The sequence below is a fragment of the Lonchura striata genome, chromosome 2 (genome assembly GCF_050655825.1).
Source record: "Lonchura striata isolate lonStrDom1 chromosome 2, ASM5065582v1, whole genome shotgun sequence".
Classification (NCBI taxonomy): Eukaryota; Metazoa; Chordata; class Aves; order Passeriformes; family Estrildidae; genus Lonchura; species Lonchura striata.
The window spans coordinates 149650892-149669109 of NC_140704.1; the positions used below are offsets into that span (position 1 = coordinate 149650892).

The 18218-nt window shown below is 37.8% G+C and overlaps 1 protein-coding gene across 12 annotated transcripts in view; it reads right to left on the reverse strand.

Moving 5' to 3' along the window:
- Positions 1-18218, reverse strand: part of ZFAT (zinc finger and AT-hook domain containing) — a 113867-nt gene that overhangs the window by 25359 nt on the left and 70290 nt on the right. For all 12 annotated transcript variants that reach the window (XR_014953113.1, XM_085572587.1, XM_085572590.1 and 9 more), the window contains 6 exons: positions 16895-17045; positions 15148-16616; positions 13739-13971; positions 7358-7445; positions 3524-3673; positions 1641-1814 (listed from right to left, as the gene is read on the reverse strand). Coding sequence is in view for 11 of the 12 variants with exons in the window: in XM_085572587.1 (XP_085428713.1) it covers positions 1641-1814; positions 3524-3673; positions 7358-7445; positions 13739-13971; positions 15148-16616; positions 16895-17045 (2265 nt within the window). In the remaining variant the exon portion in view is untranslated. The remainder of the gene's footprint in view (positions 1-1640; positions 1815-3523; positions 3674-7357; positions 7446-13738; positions 13972-15147; positions 16617-16894; positions 17046-18218) is intronic.

An 18218-nucleotide genomic window follows, 5' to 3' on the forward strand; every position in this document is an offset into this window, starting at 1 on the left:
AGTCATGGAATGGTTTGGGTTGGAAGGGACCTTAAAGGTTATCTTGTTCCAACCCGCATCACCCGTGCGATGGGCTGAGACACCTTCTCCTAGAAGTCACTGGAGTTGTTCCAAATGATGAGTTTGAAGGCAGCTAAAAAAGGCTCCTGGTAATAACAATGCCTCTAGAGGCAAGGTTTCGGCCTGACCTAGCAGTAACTTATAAAAGAACACAGTTCCTCACATGGATTTAAATGTTTAAAGCTAACTTCACACTTTTGAACCCCATCCAGACATAGCTAGATCCTGCTCAATTATAGTGCTGTTCTTAACAACACTAAATTTCAAAGCAGTCTCAGATGAATTGCAGTAATGACTCATACACACATAAATTTGTTCTAAGAAATCTAAGTAACACACAGGTGAAAACAAATTCAACTTTTCATTACTGAATTTCACTATTTGAACATGCCAGATAGTGAAAGAAAACCAGAAAGTTTTTGGAATGAAATCCCAGGAAGTGATTTTTTTTAATGGGGCCATAGAAAGAGATCTACTCTATAGACTGATGATGCTTGAAGTTTTCTTTTCATTCAAATACAACTTGCCTCCTTCTCCTAGCAAGGAATCAGCTGAGATTTCCATCTGGTAAGTAAAATCTTGATTCTCACATATGAAGCTTAGATGTGTGTGTAACAGACCTACTTGTTACTGATCAAGTTAGTTCAAAATACTGGAAAGTACTTTTTGAATAACAAGTGATGTATCAACACATATAATTTCTGCAATAACTTTGGTAATATAACAATAACCATAATCTTCCTGTAAGATGCAGCATATTGATGTAAAAGGGATTGTCTCTTCCACTTGAACACACAGACATAAACATTAAAAAACATCTCTGACACAGAAACTTCAAATATATTCTAAAAATGTAACAGAACATTGTGTGCTTTCTCTGAAGATGTAATTTGAAAAAAACAAGAATGTAAATGAAATGGTCAATAAAAAGTAGAATGAGGTTTCAGATAATTGCATGAGTAACAAAGATCACAGTACTAAGTCATAATGAAGGTCTGTACAACTTATTCTGCTAAATAATTTACTTCAGTATGATAATCACAGAATAATAAAGCCCTTTGTGCTCTAAGCTTTGATATAAAATGGGGTACTTTTCTGGATGTGCATCTTGCTTCTTTCAGTTATCATCACAGAAACAATAAAACTGCAGGGCAAATGAGGTGCTGAGTGTGAGACTGCAGAGAGTAAGAGCCCAGGTTTGCCACTGGCTGGATCCAAACAATTTGCCACCAGGACCCAAATAATATCCTCATAGAATAAAACAGTAAGAGACTTAAACACAAACTATTGGCAATTTCAAATTTCTATTCAGATAAAATGATTCTCCGTAAGAACAAGGAAGGAATACAAAGCCAACATGAATTTCAGAGAAAACTAATATTTCAGAGACAGCTGTCTTTCACAGAAATTAATTTCATAAAGTTTTGAATTATTTTCCAGATGGTGTCTCCTGGGAATAAACAAAGTCTATAAATCATATGTAAGTGTTCAACTTATTTGTTAATAAGGCCTGTGGTACAACCAATATTTATTGTCCTAAAATATATTTAATAAATAGATAAGAGATTTAATGTCCTTACCATCAGCAGTATGAAGGAGTTTATGGCTCTTCAAAGTGCCTTTTGATTTGAACTTTTTCCCACACATGTCACAAAGGTGGGTTTTCTCCGTGCTGTGACGATTCATATGGGCTTTCAAGTTGCTCTTGCTGCGAGTGGCGTACTCACAGAGGGAACATTTGAAGGGTTTCACACCTAAAAGTGAAAAAATATACCATGAAACAACCAGGCTGTGCCTTTCCAGGCTGGACATTTGCTTGAAAGAAATTTCAGATCATGTGAGCACCATGGACAAAGAAACACTTCAAAATTTGGATCTCTACAAATATGAAATTTCATCTACAGCTTCTGTGTAAATGGTGCTGAGCTCATGACTTGCTGAGAGAAAAGAGGAGTTATTTCACAATTGAATATTGCCCTACTGTAGCCAGGTACTGAGTTTGCCCAGGAAAATATTGATATTTGGGCCTTGCTATGCCTACCCTTCATTTAGAAGTAAAATCCAGGCTGCCTATGTTTATGCTGAGCTAGTGTATGTGTCTCCATCTAGAAGTTTTCAGGTAACTCCCATTCTCTGTTTACTACAATCAACACTTCCCTCAAAGTGTCCAAAGCATATAGGGACATATGCCCAAAGCATACAGAATGGGTCATCTAACAGAAGGTCTGTAAGAACAAAGTAAATCCTTCAGAGAAAAGCTGAATAAATCTGAACTGGCAGAGCAGTTCAACAGTTTCATGAGGTCTCCATATTTTAGATTGATGCTCGTGACCTTAATATTAGATTTACAAGCATGAAGAATTGCAATCTGCTTTAAGCAGACTTGATTGCACACTTTGCTTTGGGAAGAAATTTCTATTCACCTCTTTCTCCTGACAATTAGGTTACATGGGTTCCCAGTTCCAGTCAGAATAGAAGAATTTTGTCTATAGAATAAAGAAGGAATTTCTCGAACATAGATCCTGCCTTACCTAAACTCCTTAATGGAGGAAAGGCCACTGGAGAGGAGCCCTGCTCTGCTACACAGGCAGGAAAGCTCAGAGTTAGAGCATTCAAACAAATATGCTGAACTACTGATATGGGAACACTTTGGGAACAAGATACCAGTTTGAGAGCACCAAATCCCATTATCCCCTTTGTGCACAGGGATGGCTAAAGCACCTAAAATCACAGGCAATCTGTTCCATAGATTACTAATGTGACTAAAGAGCCTGTAGGCTGTCTTCAACTTTTTATAAAAATGCACAGACTGGATGGACACAAGATTTTACTGTCTAAAGATTTTCAATTCAAGGCATATTTAACCCCTGTGTTGCCATATTACTGGAATTTCTCCCTAAAAAAAGTCATAAATATGATGAGCATTATCTTAGGGAATTTTGATTACTGTCTATGTCTGTGGCAGCTAGCTGCTATGCTCAGCAGGATTTAATTAAAATACTCACAGAATTTATATGTATACATCAAAGGAACTGAATTTCAATTGGTTTACTAACAGATTTCCAGACCAAGGATTTTTGGACAAACGTAAAAGCAGCAGCAGAGACTCATAAGAAGATACAGAAAATTACTTGTTTCAAAATACTGAGCATATATTTAATTTACTCCTACTAACTCACATAGAATACTTTATTGATGTTTATGAATATGTTTTGGAAAAAAAATTGCTTCCAATTTTTTTAATTTTTTATAAAACATTTAAACTGTCTGTTCATGTTGTGATTATGAAGTTCCATATGAGATTCAGAATCCATTAAACTAGCTAATTAACCTCCAATGTAGTTTAAAGTTTTATACTTGAGTATAGAAATAAACTTAAATACATTTTTTAAAATGTCAGCAAAGCTTCAGGGGAATATGAGACTCATTATATGCCCACAAAAGCTTAAAACCTGAGTTTTACCTTCATGAGCCCAAATATGACGTTGAAGGTCTGATCCATTCTTCATAAAATAAAAATCACAGTGGGGACATTTCACAGCTCGTTTTCCAATAAGTCCTTTCAGCTGAACTCTTCTGCCAAGAATCTCAGAAATAGTAGTCATTGAAACCTCTGAGAGAAATGCAAAAGGTAGTAAGAACCAGAAGGACATGAGGGAATTTATTTTGTAAGTAATATTGAAGAGCTAGATCCTGATTCAGTCCAACTTTTAAGAAGTTGTATTTCCCCTACTCCCACTCAAAACTGACTTGAGCAAAGAGCACAAGGACCTTTATTTCCTTTAGGCCTTCTAGGATGCTCTGTCCTTTCTCTCCTGATCTGTGAACTCACTGTCCTCACTGCCTGTTTAAAAAAAAATTAATGTTTTAAATATAAAAAACTCGGGCCACTGGCACAAAAGATAATTTTGTTACTGTGACCCTTCCCCATAAGCTAAATTAGCAATTTTTTCTTAAATATTTTCAAAAGCTTCACAATTTCACCCCTGACTTCCAGATGTCAAGGATCTGAAGACAATTCACTTCAGCCACAGTTACAATGGTCAGAATTCTGATAATCAGACATTTTAAAGGGAAAACCAGGCTCATGGAATAAATGTGAATGGAAGAGACCTCTAAGGTCACCTACTCAAGCAGAGTCAATCTTACAGTTCCATTTTCAAAGTTACATCAAGTTGCTTGGGGTCATATCCAGTTCTGTTCTGAACATATCCAAGGCCATATCCAGCCTCTCTTGGGCCATTGCAGAGTTTACAGTCAAAACTGTTTTCTTTACAGTCAAAACTGTTTTCCTAGTTCGAGTTAGAATCTTCTTGCTTCAACTGACATCCCTTCAGTGTACAACTCCAAGAAAAATCTCCCTCTGTCTTCTTTTTAATTAGATTGCTGAAGACAGCAATTAAGATTCCTCTCCTGGTCTTTTCTTATTCAAGCTAGACACACTCCATTCTCTGTATTTCCTTCATATGAGATAATGTTTTGGTTGTCACAGTGAAAAAGTTCAAAATAATGAAGTTTAAATTAAAGTGGCCTGGACATATAATGAAAACACTGCCAGATGCTTTTACAAATAAATCAAATTGCTCAATGCATGTCAGATGAATGAAAGGCTATCTCCTGACTTAATGAAAGTACAACACTCATGCAATCTAAACTTTAAGACGTGAAAGCTGGTGACATATTATGCCCCAAATCTTACAAATTTCAAAGTTCCCGTCTAAGCTTCGATTTTTACCAAAATCATCTTGTCTCCTGATGATTGGTCTCAGAATGCAATCACAAAAATCCTGCCTGAACTCATATGCACAGGGAAAATAACCTCAAAAGGTAACTATAAAAGCCCATGAACTGAGCAGAGATAAGTTCTGAGGTACCAAAAACATGAAAAATACAGCCATAAGTCTGAACCCTCATTCTGCCTTTCATGGCTTAGATCCTTCATTCATGACTGCAGGCTAGGATGTCTGCTCAGTGGGGAGCTATGGAAGCTGATGCCTCTTATGCCTCAGAACTATTAAGAAATATATTAAATCAGACAGTAGATGAAAGGTAGATAATTCTGAGAGCTGGGACCAGAACCCAAGACTCCTCCTTCACTGCTGAGTACAAAAATCATTGGGCAACAAAGCCAAGCTCTCTTGTCTCTTTGGTTTGAAATACTGCTTTGCCAAATCTATGGAGATTTTTTTCTCATTGCCTTCATGGGACCAAAAATCAACTCCTCTGCAAATACAGAAGAGGAAGGATGACTTTTTGATTTCATACTTTCTACTTGATGAAACAGAAGAGACAAGGGAGCAGGGCATGCTGAATGATACTAAGGAAGGAAGGAGAGGGGGAGTTCTAGAACATTTTAATGATAAATATGGAAGTGTTTCAGTTCAAATTAATTTCATCTTCATTAATTTTAATTTATATTTTTGAAAACAACTGCATTCATGCCACTGCAGTATTTAATAGCTTATACCACCAGACCCCTCACATTAATATGACTTGTAATTAGGTGTGGTGTACAAATTAAGGATTTCTTCCTGATTACAAGGAGAAAATTAACAGACATAAAAAAGATTAGTGCATTAATTCTCCTCCATATATGAAAATAAGGTTGTTGCATAACTGCTGCATAGGCATATCTTACATGCAGTATTTCTTTAGTACCACAAAAACACATCTAATAAATCTGCTATTCTGCCTTTAAGCTCTATTCGCCCTGATAAAAGAATGAAAAATGAAAACACAAAATACAGCAGATTTTCTTTTTAAACCTTACTTCTATTTTAAGAGTTTAAAAGACCCTCTTGAATAAAAAAAAATACACTATACTTTTTTTAGAGAGATTCAGATACCAAATGGATTGTTCAGGACTAGTTAAATCCACAAGTTTAGTACTTCAGGGCTCCACAGTTAACTGGTATTTCTGGACCTCAGACGTAGCACACATTGATCATTCAGCAGTCAGTGGAACAGTACAGGCTAATGACAACATGTAAGGGCACTGTCCTGCCAGTTCTCAGGTCCTTATGTAGGGAAGTCTCCTATGCTCCCTGCCTGAGGCACGAAGGCTTTAAGGGCAGAGTTCTAGAGATTCAGTTTCTATGCTTACTGGTGTTATACCTCCTGACTACAGTATAGTTCAGAAGCCTTTCCTCATCCCAATTTCCTGCATCAGACATGTCCTCTGACGTACGACAAGCCCTCCAACCACACTGCTCTGGAGTGGTCTGCAAATAAAGAGGTTTAGTAACTAAAGAGCTGAAGTGGGAATTAAGGATGAAATTAAAGTGAAGGAAATTGTTTAAAACACGTGTCTAGCACTATCTAGTGGCAGTAGGAAGATAAACTATTGCTTTACCTATTGTGCTGTACATCTGACAAGAAAGACAAGGAAAGTTACATCATTTTAATTGGATGTTTTCCCTTAGACTCTGTCTGAGCATGACTTCTTTGTATCCAGTTATGTCAGGTGATAAGGAACACCGTAGATGAATTAATGAAAATGCCACCTCTCCCTTTTCTGAAGTAGCAGCAGGACTTTCTATCCAACATAACACAGAGCCTGAGAAGCAGGAAATTGGGGACACACCAGTGTAGCTCTGCTGAGTTCACATCAGTGAGGTTTAAATCAGCCCCGACACTGGTATTCTGGCATCAAATTCCCAAGAGCTGAGAAAGAATTGTTTATCCAGGCACAGGACACAGACTGACCACATTCATGTTATTTTGTACTTGCACCAGAATGCAATGTGCAAACAGAGTTTGGAGCAGTTTGCTGCATCCAGCCAGGCTTGCCAGCTCCACTACTACTGGCTACACCACATCCCAGCTGGTTCTAGCAGGAGCCCTGCTGCAGACTCCAGCTGGCCCTGGAGGTCCAGCCTAGCCCTGGTATGCACAGGGCCAGCTCTGCGTTCCCATCAGGCACCTACAGACAAATCATGACCCCTGGACACATTCCTGTCAGTTCATGTAAGTCCAGTGGGAATTTACATCTCCTGGGTTGCTACAGGATGTCAGTATGCCTGATCCCAAACTTCCAGTGCTTAATTTGAATTCACCCTTTGCCAGATGAAGACAGATTTCTTAGCACAATTATCTGACATATTCCATGCTCAAACAGTAACACTTTTCACTCTGAATTGTAATATCTGCAAAACCAACACAATTCTTACTCTAAACCAGTTGAATTAGAAATAGATTCTTCTCTTTCTTAGGAATATAATCACATTACACTGCTCATTCTAAACTCTTATCCATTTATTGCCATAGACTGAGAAATCTTTCTTGATTTTTTTCTTACCAGGGTGATTTGTCTTGATATGAGATTTTATAAGTCGATCTTCAGAAAATGACTTCTCACACACAGGACAGGAATAACTCTTTTTATCCTTAAGTGAGAAAGAAAGATTGCATTTTCAGTCTATTGGTATAATCACTATAGTCATTATTCAGTAATACATGGTTCTCAACAAAGTTATAATTCAAGGTTCGGTTTTTAAGGAAAAAATGAATGTATTTATAGTGAAATAAGTGAAGGAGAAATATTAAAAGACTCTAAGCACATCATTAATCCTCATGAATACTGGGCTCCAAGTTACAGCAGATGAGAATATGCACTATAAATGTAAGAATTATCTTCTGACTGACTCTGTAGAAAATCAGGAGTTGAAAGATCAAGTCACGTAACAGAAGAAAATGTATTTGATGTAAGCAGTAATATTTAGGGGGTTTTCTTCTCTTTTTTTCACAAGTTCACCCTTCTGAAACCTAAGGATCAGATCTTGCCCTTCTGAAGATAACCACTACTATGTGAATTTATAAAATGGCCTGAAATTGAGCAGCAGAGTTAATAATGACAGATGCCATTATTTATTCAGTGTCTCAATTTCTAACTACTTTATAAATATTCAGCATTTTATGTATTACCGATAAAGTCTTATTCTACTATTTTGATTTAAAGACTACAGTGGATTTTCTCAGTGTCACTGACATTATAACAGATTTAACATTATCCATCAACTGGAAAGTTTTGATGTCATCTCTTCCTATATGCAATTTTAGTTTAATTGTAATTTTCATGTTTTTACAAATGCATCTAACTCCATGTAAAAATATAAGAATTTTCCCCATTACACTTTAAATTAAACCTTGACAGTCACAATACAAATTGGAGAGAATGGTCTTTCCTGAAGTACCTGCTGGCACTGGATGCTCAATCAAATGGGTGGGTCATAGTCACCTCTGCACTGAGTGGATTAATTTGTGAGTGCATTATGAAAACCACAGATGGAGGGAGCCTAGTTAGTCCTGACAGCTGGGCTGGTGCCCAGCTAACACATTACTTGGTTTCAGAGGTGCAGCTGCCCATCTACCAGAGATCTCTGAAAAGGTGAGCTAAAGCCACAGAACAGACACTTCACTACTAATTCCAGGAGGACAGAAATACTTCCCAAACAGTGTGAAAGGAAGATTATTGATCAAAATGAGACACACCCTTGTGTTATGAAGGAGAAAACTGGATTTCACAAAAGGCTAAGGACCCTGGACTCTAACAATTTCTGACCTTTGACCAAAGAGAATCTCTGAATATCCAGATGTTGCTGTACAGTTGTAGAGTTGTAAATGGATGCCTCTCTTGAAAGGAAAGCAAATATTAATGGGTTTTCATGGGGTTTTGGAATATGATGCAGCATTTGCAGTCTCATGTACCTCTGAGAAACAAATCCCTGTGTTGAAGTACCTTACAAGTTAAAACCAGCAGTAGCCCTAGAACAGTTGGGCTGAAACAGCAATAAACACTCACTCAGCTGTAGAATACAGAGCTCTCAGTGCCATTAATGTGGCAGTGGCACAAGGAGAATTCTGCCTGAGCTGACAGTCATTTGCTCCTGTGAGAAAACCTGCACCAGGGACTGGGGATGGCAGCTACACAAGGATTACCACCCTGAGGGCAGTACCTTGCTATGATGGAATTGGAGCTGTCATCATCTTAAACCCTAAGAATCTTAAGGGGAAAAAGGAACATCAGAGAATACTAGCTGAGTTTTAGAAGAGATTCAAGGAGCTTACAAAGCCGACAAAACCTTGAACACGAGTTGTTAATTTGTGGAATTAGGGTCTCTCAAATGATATAACCTAAATCTGCTACTGATGATTTTGGATTTCTACCTGAACACATTACTCCAATAAGGATTCGTAGATTAATCATAACAAAACTACATAGCAATGCTGGCACCTTTTCAAAGATGTAGTTGCAGGATCACATTCATAATTTGGCACATATAAGAAAAACAGAAAAAAAACATTTAGGGGCTCTTGAGCTGAAATGTGTTGATAGATCTCAGTCTGTTCCTCAAACTTGCTATATATCTGATTTCAAAATATACAATAAATGAAGAGTGGGGGGGAAAGTATACTTTTAATGAACAGTTGGGTGTTGCTGGTCTCTAATACTCACTGAATGAAATATTTCTCAGTGTGACCAGGACATTAAGATAAATGTTAAATATGAAAAAATTCAACACTCCATTACACACACACTACTTCAGCTGAAGTGCTGTTGACTGTGACAACTTTACATTCCTATTAATATTCTCAAGGAAGGCAAGGCTATAAGCCTACAACTTAGAGGAAAAACCAAAATAATCAGTAAATGCATGAAGAGCTATAGAGGAACATGAATGGATGGGTGCTGAGAATTCATCTTTCCACAAGACGATGGGAACAAAATTCTTCAATAATGAAATAATGGCAACAGCTTTTTTCAAGCTGTTAGAAAGTTATCTACATCAAGTTCTGCAGAAGTGATCTTCAAAAGGCTTATCTTTTGTCGTGTAACAGAGCATGCCTAGGAGCACTGAGGCCCTTAAGAGTGTGTCTGTCAAGCTCCAGTTTCTCCCAGTGAGCGCCCAGATGAAGCCAAACCTTTCCTTGCTGGGCATCCAGGCCAGTGCCAGAGTACTGGAGCTTATGCTGTCAGCTTGGAATGCTTAAGTGTTCTTCTATTGCTGCCCTGAGAGCTTGTGTGAGTCCTTCAGTGCAATCCCATCACTCTCAAAACAGCCTTTAAAAATGCTCTGTCACAAATGAAGTATTTCAGAGCCCCCAGACCACAACACAAAGCCCCAGAGAAGCTCCCCTGCACCACAGCTCCAGCTCTTCAGGTGCCCTGGTCATAGGTGATGACAAAAACCCTTTGAAGGCTGAGGTTGCAGTAATACCCGAATCACATTTCAGCAAGCACGTTTTCCTCTGGTAAGAATGAAAGCTATTTTTCCTATGCCTTATTGGAATACCTGCCTTTTAAATGACTTTGAAGGTTTTTGTGAAGGACACAAACAGAAGCAAAGCATATAGAGAACTGCATCTACCTTTGTTAGAGACCAGCTGCAAAATACAATCAGCTGTTTAAATGTCAAAGGCTATCACTGCCTGGTATTTGCTCAAAACCCCTATTAGCCAATTTGAGAAAATATAAGGAACTTAAAATAATTCCTAAGTAAAGGTAGGTTTTTGATTGAAAGTGTTGTTTACATTCCAGAAAACAGGAATTTAATTAGGTACTTTAATTAGAATTAAGTATTCTTAAACCTAGTGAAAATAAATTAGTCTAATACTATCAAAATTTTTATTGTTTATACTATTTTGTTATTAATAAGGCCACTTAAATAATAATCACAATGCATTTCTCTTTATATAAATTAAGATTGTGCTAAGAAAGCATCAGCTACATTGCATTATCCATTTATAGTGCTCTGAAGTGAATTTTATTTCTCTGAGGCATGTGTTTCAAGATAATTCAAGGGGTATGTATACAAGTATACAGTCACAAAAATAAAAATTAAAACCCTCTACTAAATATTGGCACTCACAGAACATTTTCAGAAAAAGTTCCCACAACTCAACACAATATTTGATTGCATCATTTTGTAGGAGAATAGAGGGCCAAAGCCTGCTCCCACATCTATTCAGATCAACAGAAATTTTATTTCTAACACCCATAGGATCAGAGTTAGTCCCCCAAGTTACACTTCTGAGGAGTGAAGACCTCCAGAAATCTTCACCACAGTTGTCATGATGTTCAAGTAAAAAAATTTCCCAAAGATTCCTTAATTAAACTGATGTCCTATTAAAATGCAACTCAGCTAAAAGGATGTGATGTACCTAGGAGACAGCTGTGCACTCATGTGAAGGAGGCTACAGAAAAACGTGCAAATGTTTAGACAGACTTTTCTGAAGTCTGGCAAGCAGAACTCAGCTCACAAAATGACAAGCACCTCCACACAGCACTTAAGCATATTTTTGTCAAATAACTATTAGTAAAAACAAATGCCAAGCTGACATTCATTATGGAAGTGAGCACTAAGAGCAAAAGCTGCTTTCCAACTGAGTGCCTGACCATTAGATCAGAGATGTTTTTGTTAACTGCTTCCCTCTGCAGTACCTTGCCTTCTTGACTGCTCAGCAGCACTGCTCCAGAGGCAGAGGTAACACAGCCAGAGCAGTGACCATGTGAAAATTTACTCTCCTCAGGAAGGGCAAATAAGCAAACAGAGCTTGAGCATCTCACATCCTACCAACAGCTATGCCATTACATGGAAGGTCAGCAGCATAATGGAATTTCTAAGCATCCTTCCAAGTACAAGAATAATTTACATCCCAAAACATGCATGAAAGCAGATATAGGCACCCAATAATGGGTGCTGGTTCTGGGTCTGAAATGCAGTTTTATAGAGGTGCTAACAATATAGTATCAATTACATACATAGACTTAAAATATGTTCAGAGACAAATCTTGTGATGTTTATCTGCTCAGCACAGTGACTATGGCAAAAGCCACTTGAGGTTGTAAACAAACTCTGGTACCTACTTCAGCATTGTTCAATTCCACACCCTGCCCTTTAATGTTATCATGAGCTCCGTCATGATATAAATTGTACTAAATCAATTTGAAACTGCCCAACCCTTTCCTAGGTCCTCTGATACTGAAGTGATTGGTCATGTCACAGTTTGAACTTTGGAAGAGCTCAATGAATGCCAATAAATATCAAAAACCTACAATAAAAGCCCCAGGAGAGAAAGATAAGTACTGAAAATTAGATAATATATACAAAATTTTGGTTTTGAATCAAGCCCTGCTCAATTCCCAGGCTTCAAAAGTAAAAACCTTCCCTGTAACAACAATGTGTAGAAAACAGAGAAGGCAAAAGGCAGCACATTGACACTCCACATCATCATCTGCCAGGGAATACCCAGTCCCAAATTCAGTGCAAGACTTGGGTGCTGCACAGAGATTAAAGTGAGTTGGCTATAGAGTGATATATACAAGGATGAAGGCTTTTTAACACCCATCATTTATCTTCTACAAATAATGCAGGGATCCAGCTGAAATGCAGCCAGCAAGGAGATGATGCAGGATGTGCATCCACACAAGAAACTGGACTGACATTTTGATATCTTCTGTCTCCAGAGAAGTTAAATTTTAATATTTATTAATAATTTATTTTTCAAATTAAAATTAAAGTAGATTTCCACATTTAACTGTGCATAGGTATATTTTTGAAGAAGTGGCCCTTTTCACTGAGATATGCATGGAGTAAATATACCAAGCAATGGGCACAAAGACCATATGAGAATTGCCAAAATCTAATACATTAACTTTTCAATACGTTTAAATAAATATATTTGACACTAAGCATCAGTAAGCATGTTTCTGAAAGATCTTGCTGTCACAATTGTTTTAATTATGAAATCCATTTTTTCAGTTCTATTTAGAATTATGAAAATGATCTTCCTGGTGGGAGCTTGTTGGACATTCATCACACTTGAAAACCAGGTACTTATGGAAGGATACAGGAAAGCTAGATGTAGATTCTTTTCTTCTTAAGTGTTCTTAGACATCAATTGCACAGATTTGTGCTATCAGATGGGCATTGTAAACATAATGAATTCAAAAACATCCAAAAAGAAAGTCTTAATATGTGATTTTGCTGCACCTTTCACAAAAAAATCAGATTCAATTTCAATAATTTTTCCTTTTTGTGTCACCTCTTCTGTTTGGTTTTAAAGTTCTTGAGAAGTAACTGCTTAAGAAGAGTAAGGAGGTGAAGTGTTGTTCTGTTCCAAATACCTTTAAAGTAACTCCAGCTGTTGGAAATACTGACCAATAGTCTACCAAGACCTGGTTGTAGCACATGGCACTCTGTCCTGGACAGCTTTCTGAACAAGACAGGAACCTTTAAAATGTGATCTCTTTGTCAACACAATAGAAAATCATAGATGTTCAACTGCAACTAGGTGGAGATACTAGGGAAAAAATCCTTTTTAACAACAAGTATATTTTGTTTGTAGTAATTAAGAACAAATCATCTATTTATGAAGGAAGGAAATTCAGGTTCACAGAATGAAGCAATGTAACAATAATACCAACTTTATTCCACTTGCTCAAAGGATCTGAAAATACTGGGAAAACCAAAGAGAGAAAATGGATACAGACATACTCCCCTGGAAACAGCTCTGAGAAGGTCCAAATATCCAGTTACTCTAAGTCAGGTATTCCCAGAAGTGTGCAGAGAACACACAGGTTAGAACCCTGAGTTATGTCTTCAGGTATTAGTACAGAATTACAAACACTGAAGAAGACACTGAATTCAGACAAACACACATTTGGTTTGCTACTCACCAGATCTGTGTGAACTTTAAGGTGTGCCTGGAGCTTGTATTTATCTGGAGTGGAGTAGTCACAATGTTCTGTGGGACATTTCAGCAAAATATTGCTGTGTTTCTGGATGACGTGACGCTTAAGGCAGTTCTTGGTGATGGAAGAATAACTGCACTGGGAGCAGTAATACAAATGTTCTCGAGTGTGCGTACGGACATGCATGTCATAGTGCACCTGGTACCAAAACAGCTTGCCTGAAAATTAAATTAGACATGAAGAAAGGAATTCCTAAACAGTTGTTAGTGAAAATTAAAAAATATAACCAATTTTCTTTCAGGACAAGACATAGTTTGAATCCTGTCCCTTTTGTCTTTGATGAAAACTTGTCTTCAGACCCTTCACTACTGAAAACATATTTACAAATCCATCTTTGCCTAAAAAGATCATGTACACATACTGAAATGGCCTAACAAGAGCAACTTTAATACATATCAATAATCGTTTTCCTAAAGAAAAAGTCCTTTACATCTGTTCTCTTAAGCAAAGAATCTGAATACAACTGTACACTAAAAGAGACTGCTAAAATATTTTTTGTTACTTTCTTGCATGTTACTACTTCTTAAAAGCCTTTTTGGCTTAATGGCACCAAAAAAGTTCAGAGCAATTAATCTAATATACAATGTTATGATGTTTCAAAAACTTGTTTTTTCAGACTTCGAGTCTTTTCCCTTTTCAAGAATGAAAACTACAAAATATATCCCGAATTGTTTCCTTTCCAGTTACAAAAACACAAACATTTTCAGTTAAAATAAGTGGGAATGGTGTGTTATTCCCACTTCCATAAATGAAAAAACCCAAGTGATTACAATCAGGATAATCTTCATCTGATACCACGTAATAAAAATTTTCATCTCAAAGAACCTGGTTCAAAACAAGACACAAAATTATGCCAGTATCTATGTTTCTATTCTACAGAATGTATATTACTATACATCCTCCTGCACTATATGAAAAAAATGGGTTTTGTACTAAACTGATAATGAAGCTCAAGCATTAAAGCATGTACTGAACTAATGTTGATCACATGACTACATCTGCTGTGCTTGGCCCCAGTGAAAGTTGGGGAGATGCATGTGGACAGAAGTAATCTAATTGTACCAAATTTCACATAAACAGAAAATTGAGCCTTGCAAGGCACTGCTTTGCTATATTCTATAATGGGTTTTTTTGAGGAGATTTGACTCATTTCCCATGATTTGTGCAGCAAAAAATAAATCCCACTGGATCCCAGAATCCATACTGAACTACAAAATTAATGCTGCTGCAAAGACACATAAATATATCAAACACTGTAAACCAAAGGAGAAGGAAAAATATAGCTCACTGCATAAGATTTAAAAAACCCCAAACATAATAACACTGCTCCTTACCACAGTATTCACATTCCAAGTCTCCATAAACTTTCCTTATCCTGTCCCGCAGCTCAGTGTTCATTTGTCTCTTCTGCAAGCTGTCCAGGATCTGCATGAAGGCAACGGATCCATTCCCCCCGCTGGCTGTGGCTGTGTTGGAAGAGGCTGCCTGGGGGCTCGTGGCTGCACCAGCTTCTGCTGCTGTCAAAGGGTCAGTAGGTTCTGCTGAATTTTGAATGGGTAGATTGCTTGTTTCTGATTCACCAGGATGAACAGAACGGATTCTCTCTTCAAGAACTGGAAGGTTCTCAGTCACTGTGTTGTTCTGACTAACATTTAAACTTTTGTCTTCAGATAGTAAAAGGTGAATTTCTTCACCCTGGTTGTTTACAGAACTGCACTGATTAACTTCCTCTTCATTTGGAGGAGAATCTTGTAACTCTTCAGGGCCAGCAGTACCATTTTTCAGCAGGAAGCAGTCTGATGCTACACAGGGCTGAATGTCTGGGACTGCGATGTCTGTTGTCTGACACAGTGCCTCTGTTACATTCTTCACCAGAGGATTTTCTAATTCTAAGGAAAATACTGCATCAATTCTTGTATCACCATTATGCTGCCCATCATGGTTTACATCTGCAGCTGCTGATTGGCCTTCAGAAGCAGATGGCTGTGGGGTGTTAACAGCATCAGCACTTGTGACAGTCGATTCACCTGCAATTTGTGTCTGTTGTTCACCAAGGGCTTCTGGCTGGATGTCACCTCCTGGCTCAAGCAGGCAGAAGCTCTGGTTGATAGAATTATTAAAAACAAAATCTTCCTGCATATCTGCGTGCACATCTTTGATGTGAGCACGGAGCCTTACAGAACTGACAAACTTCTTCAGGCACACAGAACACACGTATACAAAAGGGTGCTTTCGAACATGAAGTTCAAGGGCTTGGTATTTAGTGGCTCCATGCCCACAGAGCTCACAAGCAAAGGGTCTTTCGTCACCATGAACGAGCATGTGACGGTCGCGGTCCAGCTCGTTTTTGAATTTGCGCTCACAAATATGGCAGTCATAGAGAAGCTGTCTTTTGCCCTCTCGTGTCATCAAGCGAAGCTCATCAAAAACATCTTTCACCTTTTTGTCTTGAAGGTCATGAGTTTCCTTCATATGCTTGATCAGATTTTTAACATCTGAGTATTTCTTTTTGCAGAAACGACAGTGCTGCTTAATCTTCTTATGAACCCTTTCGATATGGACTTTGAGATGGCCTTTGCTGAGGCAAGTGAAGGTACAATAATCACAGCTGAACTTCTCCCCGGTGTGCTTCCGCAGGTGAACGTTCAGGTTGGCTTTGATGGCGCTGGCATAACTGCAGTAAGAACACTTGTAAGGTTTCTCATTCGTATGAATCCTCAGATGTGCTTGGAGGGAGTGTTTAAATTTGAACACCTTGTTACAGTATTCACATGTAAAAATTTTCAGTTGAGTCGGACCCAACCTAAAAAAAACAAAAACAAGCAGTTATATTTACAGTAATGAGCCTTGGTAAAATAATGTATTGAAATTTCCCTAGATATTCATAATGGACAGAAATGCTTAGTTTTTAAAAAAAGGTATTCTCCAAAGACATTTTAAATTAAACAGCTTATTCATAGTTAATTTTCTGCTGTTCCTTTAAATAAAGTCTCAGAAAAATACCCCAGCTTCATGAAAATGGATGAGGAAGCACTTAATTCATATTCTGCATGAACACAAATATAAGTACTTCAAAACTACCTGCTTGTTTTCATTGCCTGTTCATATGGAGTTTGTTGAATGGCATATTCTTGATATCCTTTACGCTGTGATGGGTCTTGGACTGTTGTGTCTGGAGTTTTGGGTTCACTTTCACGAGGAGAAGCCTCAAGAGGAACAATTTTTCTGGCTCCTAAAGGAAGAATGAAAAGAACGCTCATTAAAAATCTCACTCTAGAGACATGCATTGTCTGTAATATAAAAGTGTAAATTTAAACTCTGTAATCATCAGTTTGACTGGTTTTGTTTGTGTTGTTAATAACAGATACACTTCCAGAAGCCATCAGTACTTACACCACAGTTCTGCTTAAATAACTTACCAGGACTGATAGCTCAGAGCGTTATTCATGGTGCTTGATGCCTGCTACAAGGAGATCCTACATCCAAATATTTCCACCTTTAAAAGATTGCAAATCTTCTAAGTAAGATTTGAGTTTTTCTGTTTCTGCTTCATACCACATCCTTTGAAAAATTATGCCAAGCTGTTTAATTGGTTCCACAAATAAGGCTGGGGAAAAGTTTAGTCTGAAAAACAATTTAGTCTGTATTTAAAAAACTATGTACACCTTTTCCTTAAACTCCTTATATTTTGGGCATATTGCCATCCCTCAGAATGAAATTATGTTTGGAACAGGCTTCCCAGGGCAGTGGCCACCGCTCCAAACCTGACAGAGCCCAAAAAGTGTTTGGACAATGCTCTCGGGCACATGGTGTGATTCTTGGGGCTGGGCCAGAGGATGGACTCAGTCTTTGTGGAGTCTTTCCAACTCAGGATATTCTGATTTTGTGTTCCATGTGCACTTCTCAATCTCCGCTGGGAGCAGAAGAGGTTCTACTGAATGCATTTAGCCCAAATTCCTGAAGACATTATTTATAAATATAGTCAGCACTAACATAAAATTTCTGAAATCACAGTGAGGGCTACCCAACAACAGGTGTGAAAGGTCTAGTGAGGAGTCTAGGAGGACATGAAGGAAAGAAGTGCTGTAGACAACAAGGAGAAAAACAGAGATTCTGTGGGTCCTTCAGAGTGATTTTAAGTGGGAAATTGAGGTATTTTGAGAAGAGACCATATGGGAGTACCTAAAGTTATTGAAGCTTTTCTTATCAGACTGGACATTAGGCAACCCTGTAATTAAACAGGATAACTAAACTATAATAGCTCTGTTGCTCACCAAACTGTTTGCATCTAAAACCAGCTTTTTTGGAGTACTGTTTTTTAATAATGCTTTCAGTTCTGTACTAAAGATTCTGCAGGTTCAACAGAACTTATCTTCCAAGTTTTCACCCTAAACATTTCTAGAAC